Consider the following 11343-nt stretch of genomic DNA (forward strand, 5'->3'; position numbering starts at 1 on the left):
AGCATGTAAAGGCTATAAGTTGGTGACTGTAGACAGCCGAAGTCTGGCGTAATTTTGTAGGCTGTAAAGTTAGCATTTCCACCATTTGTCGTCCAAAATATAAAAATATAAACGGGATTTGTAGTCTGTGCTACACACTAGCTATGCTACATTTTGTTCCATGAAATAAAATACATAAACTAACATCACCTTAGAGAATTTTTGTCCTTCAATTACCTTTTATATCGATTGTTGCTAGCTAAATGCTAATCGTTTGGGAAAGAGGACTACAACAGTCGTTAGCCTGTAGCTAGCAACAACTGGAAAACAAGAATTGGAACAGAACTAACAACTCACAAGAACAAGGCAACTCTAACTATATATGAACAATAACTATAATAACTACAACTATAATAACTTGAATGTACAACACACAGTCAGGACTACACAAAAGGTAAAGAAAGTCATTAAATGCATCAGTGCTATTGTAGTCCGCTTTCCCCGATGATTAGCATTTTGTTAGCAAAAATCAATATTAAAAGAACCTAAAAGATCGAAATTCATGCTAGTGGATGTATTTTAACCACTGGAACATGTAGTAGCCTATATCTTGCCATTTTTCGAAAAGCCCACTCATATTTTCCATAGGGATCTTTGACTACACACTAAATGGTGGAGATGCTAACCTATGGCATACAAAATGACGCAAAATGACGACTTCCGCTTATGGCCTCTATTGCGTTTGGACATCGCTTTCTCCATGCTGATGATTGAGCAGCACAGCTACTGTACACGGCTTCATTTAGAAAGAACGCGAGGTGGAAATGTGTGCTTATGTCTGTCTTGACTAACTGAGGCACAAGAAGACTCTACTGTTATATCCGTTTGAGGTTTTATGGAGCTGCTTGGGACACGAGACAAAACACTTTTCTCATCTCTTCTCATTTCTACTGATGACATCCAAAACATCAACCACTTTTTTCATAGTCTGCAAATCCGCTACTGCCATGCTAGTAGGGGCTTCGCTACGTACGGCTTTGGCTTTACTCTTCACGTCTCAATTAACAACATTCAGTCAGACACCTTAGAATACTTTTTCCCAAAGATTCTGAGACAACGCTGAGAAAGCCAAACCCTTCGTTTCTGTGTTTCTTTCGTCTTTTTTTTTTTTATTAAACAAACATTAAATACAGTCTAATATAGAGTAGTGCATGGAATACACTATCTGGTAGAGTAGGGAATAGGTTAGAGTTTGGTTGGAGGTGGACGCCCTGATTGATTGCAGAGAATAACAAAAACACCACCTCTAGAATTGAAACGATCAGAATAACAGACATGCGTTCATTCTGAAACTTCATGTCCTTCTTTAAAATTGTTTCCATTTTAATTTTGTATTTTTGCAACGAAGGTCTCTGTGGTGACTGAGCCTTGGGGGGCTTCCAGATTTTCCCAGCCCAGCGCTGTTTTCAACATCGCGGGCACCAGCTGTGTGACACTTTACACTGATGGTTGAAGTACTGTCTCGATAAAAATGACCCTAAATGAGCAAAGCAACTGAAAACCGGTACTCTCTTCCCATCATGCTCAACAGTCTACATGTGTCCTTCCAAAAGCAGGGACTCCTACACAGTCTGATCTAGGGCTCCCAGTTTACATGGATTTGACTTAAGTTATAATCCATAATACAGTTATGCACATTCACACTCGGACACTACCCAGTACAACCACAGACTACTACTGTCTGTCAGAGAGCAGCTTCACTGGAGCAGTTGGGAGGGGGGTTAAGTACCTTGCTCAAGGGCACCACAAGCGGTTGAGGGAGGGGAGAATGTTCCTCATTCACTTTCCCTGCCCGGATTTTCTCATTTGCACCGACGACCCTCTGGCCCTACATGCCCCTAAAACAGAATTCATGTATTTCTATTATCTTAAACATTTCAGGCAACAGTGGAAAATACGAGCGACTCTCCCCCAAAGCTAGAAACCACTCTGATATATGAAGACATGGTGACAAAACTTACAGCGCACTATTGGCAATGAATGGGAGACTGAATTTGTGAACGTATGCTTTGAAGAATTTCACTTTTTCATTATAATGTTCACAATAGCAACAATGTATTCATACTCCTGTAAAATCACCCTGGCTGCTGTCAGTGGCTACGTTTGTGTGCACATCAACACTTTGATCTTAATGTGATAATGAGAACTCGGCGTTTAAGAGCATTTCAGAGTAATAATAAATACTGTGATGTATGTAGTTAATAAGCTTGGAATTTTGGAATTATAAGGTTCTATCTGGATAGAGTGCATCAATTTACTTTCTATCTTTTTAAATATTTAACACCAAACGGTTCTGTAAAAACACCACAAAAGCATAAACTAACACTCATATATGAATATGTGGGGAACTCAATTTTGATTACAAATAAAGTCAGATAGAACCTTATAATTCCGAGCTCACGATGTGGAGTCCTGCGATGCGGGTCACATTATTGGAGGGACGTTTTGACATGTAAACACCGTTCTCGAGTTGCACAAGTCGCAACTCAACTCCAGCACACCTCGACTTGCTCATTTTCATAGCTACCATCGTTATTTACATCCGACCTTCATACCTCGAGTCTCAACACTGGATTAACTGTGGGCAAGTTACATGGCAGCGACAGAAATACAATAGAAGCAATATGACTGCAGTTTCCGACAGGGGGGAAATGATTGATGTTGCTCGTAGCCTAGAGGGGAGGAAGTACATTTGACCTCTATGTGCATTTGCATGAAAACCAGAATACTAACAAAGCCTTCTTCTGTCCTCGTAATCAAACTAAGGGCGATATTTAGATTATTGCGTGAGCGTAAATGTAGTCACTGTGTCTCCCAGCTCCATCGTCAAAAGTGCCTCCGCTTGATTGTTTCTAGCTTTTGGGGGAGTTCACGTACACGAATCCAGACAGCACAGCACAAACCTATAGGAATAACATGTGTTTTCTGTTTTAGGGGCTGACTGCCACTTTAATCCAAACATAAAGTGAAGTGGAGCCCTGCCAGAGGAAGTCAGAACATGTGGTTGTGGACATTTATTTTCACCATCAAACTGGTGAACTGACACTGAACCGTTCAGCATTATGGAGCCGAAAGTTTGCTTACATTTGCGTCGTTTCTGAATGTGGGGAAGCAGATCTGCGTTTTGGGTTACGATAGGATCGGAAAGTTGTAAAACATATTTTACATCCAAGTCACACCTTGCGAGAGTTTGCACACATAAGAAAAATTATTTATGTTCTAGGGAAAAAAAAGCCTGGATTCAGGCTTCAAACGTGTAACGACAATCCTGATGTGATACAGTCGCTCAAAAAAGTAGCCCCATAACTATAAACTATAAATGTTGTGCAACACTATTTTTTTCAAACTACATTTGTTTCTGATTTTTGTCTGGATTCTGTGCAAAGTATTCTGTCAAAAATGTCCCTCTCCATTATTTGAGAAGCAAATATCAAAATATCAAACTGGCATACTGCTGTTTCATCTCATTTGTTACTCAGATGTCATATAAGATTCTATTTAGGGGTTTTGAACAACATTCTTCTCCAGAATTGGACACGAAAAACTGAAACTGTATTTTTCATATAGAAACAAAAGAGTGATTTATATTTTCTTTGAATCCTTATGGACTGGACTTGAATGCTGTCCAGAAGTGACCTACATTGTCCATATTGTGCTGGAGTATTCCTGATGGAGAGTCCACCCTATGCAGTGGTCTAAGATTTTATGGCATCATTTAAAAAAATATACTAGAAGGTGAGCTTAACCATTTCTGGTTACCATAGATGTGGTTATGCATGTATAACAATAACCAAGATTTTAGCATAAAGTCAGTGTTACTGCTCTAAAATGTTTGGATAGCTCTGGGAAAACACACAGAACCTCAACCTCTACTCATGGCAGTTAAAATAACTCATTGTATCTTAAGGAACGCTCTATTCATCTTACAATAAAATAGCACAAATGACAGATCTCTGTTTGACATATGATCTTCTTAGCAATTGGGGAACATTTCAGGATACTGGAAAGTAATATTATGTTGCTGTATGCAAATAAGTTGGGAAAGACCATTTCTTTCCTCTGCAAACCCATGGTGTAACACTATGGAACACTATGGATCTGATAGTAATTAACTGGTATATCATTATGGCACCTTTAAAAGTGGCGAGCCGTCTTCGCAAAAGTGATTTAAACACTACCACTATGGGGCTCAAGGGGTCCCTAAAGTCGTCAAATTTCAAATTCTACTGGTAGCAGCTTTAAGAAAACTAAAAGGGGGACCAAGTCAACCTTGTTCGAGTCCCACACAGTTCTCAAGTCCTCAATGTCCAGGTCTCAAGTCAAAGTCAAAGCTAAAGGGAACGGGACTTCAAGTCCATGCTTTCTAGGTCACAGATAGAAACGAGTAAAACTTTCAAACGCAAAGATGCAAATGCTCCGACGAGAAATATCCTATGTAACACCGCTCCATCCGTTCTAGTTTTGCTCACTCATTCGGTCATCCCGTCCAATTCAGTCAGCTGCACCAAAGAAAGAACTACTACAGAAAACTAAGACCAGCCAGGCTGACTCTTCATTTGAACAACCGCACATACTGTAAGTAAGCCAATGCATCTCATCTCATCGCTGCTCTATAGGCTTCTACAACCTTTTCAGAAATTATAGACATGTTCACAAAGGTGCTCCCAAGCCAAACAGATCATACAGAACTGCTGACGACAATCACAAATAATCACAGCTCTGAATGTGTGTTTGAGGATAAGTGTTCAGATCAGTCATAATATATAGCTAATGTAGCCTTTAAAGCCTTCAAGTTATTGGAGTGTATTGATTATAGCTGTACATGTATAAACACTTGAAAGGTTATGACTTGCAGATGCAAATAAGCTTTTTGCAACTTTCTCATCCCATCACAACTTAAAATATGTCTATTTGACTCCAACTTTCACAAACAATGCAAACTAACTTTTTACAGCCTCAAACTGCATGGAAAACCCAAGTTGATTGTATTGATGGCCAGCCTTTATATCAAGGGCTCTATCAGTTATTTGGCACTACACTTCTTAGAAGTCTAAATCCTACTGTACCAAAGTGAACACCAAGGTACTAAAAACATGACAGCAACATCATGAAGGAGATACTTCATGTGTCTGATGATGCGTTTTTGCATTTCCTACACAAAACAGTCCATTTCCATTAATTTCCTTCATCCACAAAGGAGTGCTTGTTTTTTTGTTTCCTTGATAGAACTGGTTCTATCGCTTTTCATAAATAAAGCAAGATGATATTAGCAACGGGAAAGTAGGAACAGGTCAGTAGCCATGTTTAAAACCATCAGCAATGGCACATTTAGCCTAGTTTAACTTGCCTAATAGCGTGTGATGTACTTCCTCGGTACTCACTTCTTAGACAAAACACTTGGGTAGCTCAGATAGATCCTTTTCAGCTAGCCGACTGGATCAGCTGGTGGCACTTCAACAGTGTATGGCCATGTGCGTTTGTGTGCCATGGTTAAGAGCGTATTGTCAGATTTCAGTGTGGAATCGTGTCTGTGTTGACCCAGATACATGGTTGATCTTAGCTCTCCAACTGGGGTCGCTGTGTCTCTAATGGAGAGAGAGTTTAGAGGGGAATACTGGAAAATGACAGCCCTTGGTGTCTACTTACTCCTAAGTTAAAATACACTGACCAGACTAGTTGGAGATGGATCCTTTTCAGCTATCTGAATAGATAACACCGTGCGATTCAACAACTAGCAGCCATGCTTGTTTGCGTTTGGTTGACTTTGGTTTGGGGCTGGGGGGAGTACTATGGAGCTAAATAATAGACAAATTTGAGCTTTTATGAAAAAGCCCCCCTGTTGAAGACTTAAGATGAAACTTTGCCATGGGATCTACCAACTACCAAAGTGAAATTTAAAACCGTAATACTGCTGCTCAGTAGTTGCTACTCAGTACCTAGTCTACAACAACGTGGATGAACTTCTGCTTTGTGGATTGCTTAAAATCCTACCACACATAACAAGACATATAACAAAAAGGTCAATTGTGATGACATTCAGCATCACAAATGTTCAAAGTGCTATATGAAAAACAATATACAATGCAAAATCTGCACACTATGGTCAATCTATTCTAAAGCATGGGGGGTTAGGTATAGAAAAAGGGAAATATCACTGCAATCTCATTTCTATTTTAATTAATCTATACTGAAAACTCCAAATCCCAAAAGATGAATTAATGTGTGAACTGACACGGCTGTCGCTGTCAGTGTTAGAGAATAGTGGTGGTGAGGATTTGCCAACTCTCAATGAACGGTTGATATTGTAACAGAGTCAAAACTTCAAGACATCCCAACAGTACCCATTAGAAAGCTGTGTGGAGGTGCGTGTGTACTACTGTCAGTGCTGATCGTCACATATGTAATCTGCCGCTTGTGTCAGTGTCTGCACATGTTATCATATTCATTGGACAGAAGTGCTAATATCTTCAAAGAAATGTGTTACTGGCATCGTTAATGTGTCCAGAGTAGCCTGGGTGTTTTGTCTGCTTGCTAGTGTGTGACATGTAGCTTGAAATGCGTGTAAGTATGTGTTAGAGTACATGCGTGCTGGGGGCAGTACATACTGGATCACTGAAAAGCATGATGGAAGCGGGGCAGTGTGGTGGGTGTGCTCAGGTTGGATATGAAGGAGGAGGTGAGCCCTTGGAGGGGGCTTTCTGCAGCCTCGGGGCCGTCGGGGGGCTGGGGGGGCAGCTGGACTAGAGGCGCGGGCTCTTCGGCGGGCGGGTAGGGCACGCCCAGCCCCCCGCTGCCCCCCGCCTGGCTGTACGGCGGCCCGTTCAGCGGCAGGAAGTTGAAGAGCTGCGAGAAGTCCAGCAGGGAGGAGGATGAGGCCAGCGAGTCGCCCGCCGCGCCGGCTGCCGCCACTGCCGCAGACGTGGACATTTTGGACAGGGAAACCTCCCCGCTCGCTTCCTCCAGCACGCCCACCTGCGGTTCCAACTCAAGTTTGGAGGTGGCGAGTTGGGTGTCTTCAGCCGCAGAGGACGAGGAAGGCATGGCGCTCTGCAGTTCCATCAGGTAGGTCTCCAGTTCTCCCTTTAGATTCTGCTCCCGCTCCTGCGAGGAGACGGTGTATGAGGTAAAGTTGGAGCCCAGCGGGTACTTTAGAGAGAAAGGGTGCGTCGGGTTGGGGAAGGGCTCTGCGTCCAGGACGGGACCTGTGTACATGTTGAGCTGGAGCTGCCTGGGTGCCAGCATGCCCGGGAGCTCGCCCTTGATGCCCCCGGACGCCAGGTCGCAGACAAAGGGCTCCAGGGAATCGGCCGGCTCAGTTTTTACCCTCAGCAGCTCCCGCGCGTGGCTCTTCTTCACGTGGCGCGTCAGGTGGTCCTTCCTGCCGAAGCGCTGGGCACAGTACTGACAGAGGAAGTCCTTGCGTCCGGTGTGCACCACCATGTGGCGCCGCACGTCCTTGCGGGTGTAAAATCGCCGTTCGCAATGCTCGCACCGATGCTTTTTCTCTTTGGTCCCGCCAGAGGACTTGCCGGCATGCGTTTTGAGGTGTTCCAGAAGCACCCCGGTGCTGGCGAATGGCTGCAGGCACACTTGGCAGGTGAGGTCTCCGCTGTTGGCCGCGTGAAGGGCTAGGTGGCGTTTGAAGCCCAGCTTGGTGTTATAGCTCTTGCCGCACTCCTGACAGGCGAACGCCTCCTTGTACGGGTCATGAGTGTGCAGGTGATTCTTTAAGTGATCCTTGCGATGGAACATTTTCTCACAGTATGAACACTTGTGGTTTTTTTCTGGCGAGTGAGTTGCCATATGCCTTTGAACACAGATACATTCTATGAGCACTCAGAATTTCTGCAATTATCTAGGTGTTTTATGTAGGCATGCTATTCATAACACTTAAAACACATGATCTCAAAGTGCAATGGCATTCATCAACAAATCATCTTTGACTACTAAAGAGCACTACATGACAAATGGTGTAAAGAGAGAAGCAACATGCTGCAGCCTGCTATATATGGCCGCTTGTCTGTACCGTAGCAGCTTGTATTTGGAGACGAAAGCCTTGGTGCAGTCGGGGTGGGAGCAGCGGTAGGGTCTTTCTCCTGTGTGAGAGTACGAGTGCACCTTCAGCTTCTCCACACTGTTGAAAGCCTTCTGGCACACTTGGCAGGGGAAGTTCTTCTTCGGCTTCCCCTCGGCTCTCCTGCGCCTCCCGGTGGCCGGCGCGAGCTTGGCTTTCTCCAGGACGTGGTCACGGTGGCCCTGGGTTCCCGTGGCCATGGCACCCTAAGGCAGACCGGCTACATGGACAGGGGCGCGGTGCCCGGCTAGTATTGATGCGATTGCTCTATCCAGTTTTATGTGCTCAACACCGCCCGGACTCAGGAGCCTGAGAGAGAAAAAAAGGACAGAGAGAAAGGGAAAGACAATTAGGGAGGCTAACACTGTCATCTTTACAGCAGGCAGTGAAACAAACCACCCAAACTAGTGCAAAAAAATCAACCAAAAACACAGTTTTGTGAGTACATTTTTTGACCCAGTTGCTAATTCAAAATGTACTCACCATATATGCACATAAGCAACTCATTTTCATTCTTTATACATCCTGCAAACAAGTCACCATTGGGCTTACAGCACCAGTGTGTTGTTTAGTTATGGTAATGTGACATACACACACAGTACAGTCTGTCTGCCATCCCTGTGGCAGGATTGATTTTTATTTTTTATTTTGATATACTTTATTGATCGCCAAGGGGAAATTCACTTTTCAGCCTCTGGTTGGGGTGCAGGCTCAGCATGCCCCTGCAGCAGGTAGGCAATACGCATCTTGCTCAACAATAGGTCTGATCACGGTTGGGAGACGACCTCACTGACCACATGGCCATTTTAAAAATGGCCGCCAGAAGTGCTCTAGGCAAAATCTGGGAATGCTCTATAGCTAAAACTACTTCCGGGTACTTCCCCTATATGTACTGTGTTATTGAAAAACTGCACAATGATATGCATTTGCTCCTCTACTAGTATCCAAGTTCCACTGCAGGACTGGCACTCGGCCAGATGCAGAATCTGTGAAAATCAGGCATGTTACATTTTTCAGTGTTGTTCTAAAAATCTCTGTTGGCTGATCCCAGACCATCTGGGACTCCATACTAGGCTAAATTGGAGTAAAATTAGGTTAGCTTGAATTATTATAAGCCTTCATTTTTCAAAACAGAGAAGTCTATAGAATTCCAACTCTTGCCCAAACCCGACCAAAGTTGAAAAGCAACATTTCGATTAATTAAACATAACCAGATGAAACCCTGCTGAGTAAACACAGGACGTATCTAGCAGACAGGAAAAAAGAAAATCAGTTAAATAGATTACATGCACTGCCATACATAACATTGATTGAGTGCAGTGCTGACAGATCAGTGGTCCTCACATTACATTATCATTAGAAACTCACAAGTGAGACATCGGATTGAAAATCCAGAGGTGTAGAAATAACACAGTCTTCACAGCTACAGGGTTTACATGAGCATGAACTGCAATCATGTTGGGAAATGAATCCAAGTTGGAAGATTCTCCTATTCTTGTGACAAATGATTAAGTACAGGATGCACTTCCAATTTAGCAGCATGCTATAAAACCAAACTTTCAATTTTCTTTATCATCACAATTGCATCCAGTCTTATAAAATAATGAAGGGTAACATTATTCCTCATGCCTCAGCTTTACAATGTGATAAGGACTGAGATTTGTGTCATATTGTAGTTGTTAAATACTCTTAAATATAAAACTTAAAAACTTACTTTGTAGCTCTAAAACTCAAGAACTGTTATAAAAATCAATCTTTGTGCACTTTTCAATTTAAACAGACTTAATTCAATCATTTGTATCTTCAATGTTTACAATTCTATTAATTTAAGTGAATTACTGCTAAACCCTACAGTGATAAATAACATAGCAAACTATTTTGCCCTAATTACGGCTTATCAATGCTTGAAAATTTAAAGAGCTTAACCCATTTAGCCTTTTAAAAACAAGAGTAAAAAAGTCACGTATTATTTAGCAAAAGAGGAAATTATGTGATCACAAACAAATGATTTTTATCCTCATCACTGGCCAATTATATCAATTTACTTGAAATTTTATTAGGATACATACTTGTAAACAAGTCTGTGAATTTTCTCTGTTTTTATCCTTTAAGATTATATACAGCAGATTCATTCTGTACCTCTGCTCTTTTGTGCACTTACCTAAACTACTAGTTGCATCTTAACTTTCTATGCTAACTATACAAAATTAGGGGGAAAGGAACCTGAAATATTTTTATTCCAGTAGAAGTACAATTACTGTATTGTAATTAATAGGAAATTAATTTCAGTCAAGTAAAATAGTAGCTTACTAAAAGGTACAAGGAGTTAGTTACTTTTAAAACAAAAATCAAAGATTTTGTGCATGTTTTTAAGATGTTAATTAAGTCAAGTAATTTAGATTTTTATTCTAATTGGCCTAGGGCTTGGGGATGGTTGTCTTACAGCCTATAACAACACATAGATCAAACTTGAGGTTAAGTTCACAATAAAGGGGTTTTAATGTAAATTATAGATTTCAGTGTTCTTAGTAATCCTAGGACAAGAAATAAAACTTGCTCAAAGTAGGACAAAATAGTTAAAAATTACTCAAGTAGAAGTACAAGTACAGACTCTCAAAATAATTACATTGATTTAAAATTCTAATCTAGTACAATAAATACAGTAGCTAGTTTAAATGCTTTGTTATCAACAATATTGAAAATCCTAATAGGATTCATAGAAGTGAACAACATAATTTACAAGTGATCTGGTAATCAAGCTGATATTTTGCACTAATCTATCAAAAACAAGGTGTTAAGGAGGAAAGTGTCACTGTTATTATTTGTTTTAGGTTATGCTCTGCATGCAGGACTTGCAGATAGAAAATATTCTCTCCAACTTTCTCATCCCTTCATGAATCAAAACACAGGTCCACTTCTCTTCTATCTTTTCAAACAATATAAACATAAAGAAACCCTTTTCAGCTTCAATAACATTTATCTCATGTCAGCCAGCAGTCCTTAAAATATCCAAGTTTCTGTCACTTCAATGCAAAATAGAAGAACATCTCGCAACCCATAGTTTGGGTTATAACCTTTTGTTGCCATCAGGATTACAGATTAGGACTTCAACTGATTCATATACTGCATTGCTGCACACAAACACAAATAAACAACCAGCAAAACAGACTAGTACTACATCTGTAAAAACCCAGCGTTGAAATTATGAAAGCACACTGACAGATTCCAGT

General features: G+C 41.4%; 1 protein-coding gene across 1 annotated transcript; it reads right to left on the reverse strand.

Annotated features, from left to right (window-relative positions):
• Positions 1-6648: 6648 nt before the first annotated feature.
• Positions 6649-8313, reverse strand: plag1 (pleiomorphic adenoma gene 1). The gene is made up of 2 exons (XM_071924107.1): positions 8066-8313; positions 6649-7846 (listed from the first exon to the last, which is right to left on the reverse strand). The coding sequence occupies exons 1-2, from the start codon at positions 8311-8313 to the stop codon at positions 6649-6651; spliced, it is 1446 nt and encodes a 481-aa protein (XP_071780208.1).
• Positions 8314-11343: the final 3030 nt, after the last annotated feature.

The sequence above is a fragment of the Centroberyx gerrardi genome, chromosome 22, assembly GCF_048128805.1.
Source record: "Centroberyx gerrardi isolate f3 chromosome 22, fCenGer3.hap1.cur.20231027, whole genome shotgun sequence".
Lineage (NCBI taxonomy): Eukaryota > Metazoa > Chordata > Actinopteri > Beryciformes > Berycidae > Centroberyx > Centroberyx gerrardi.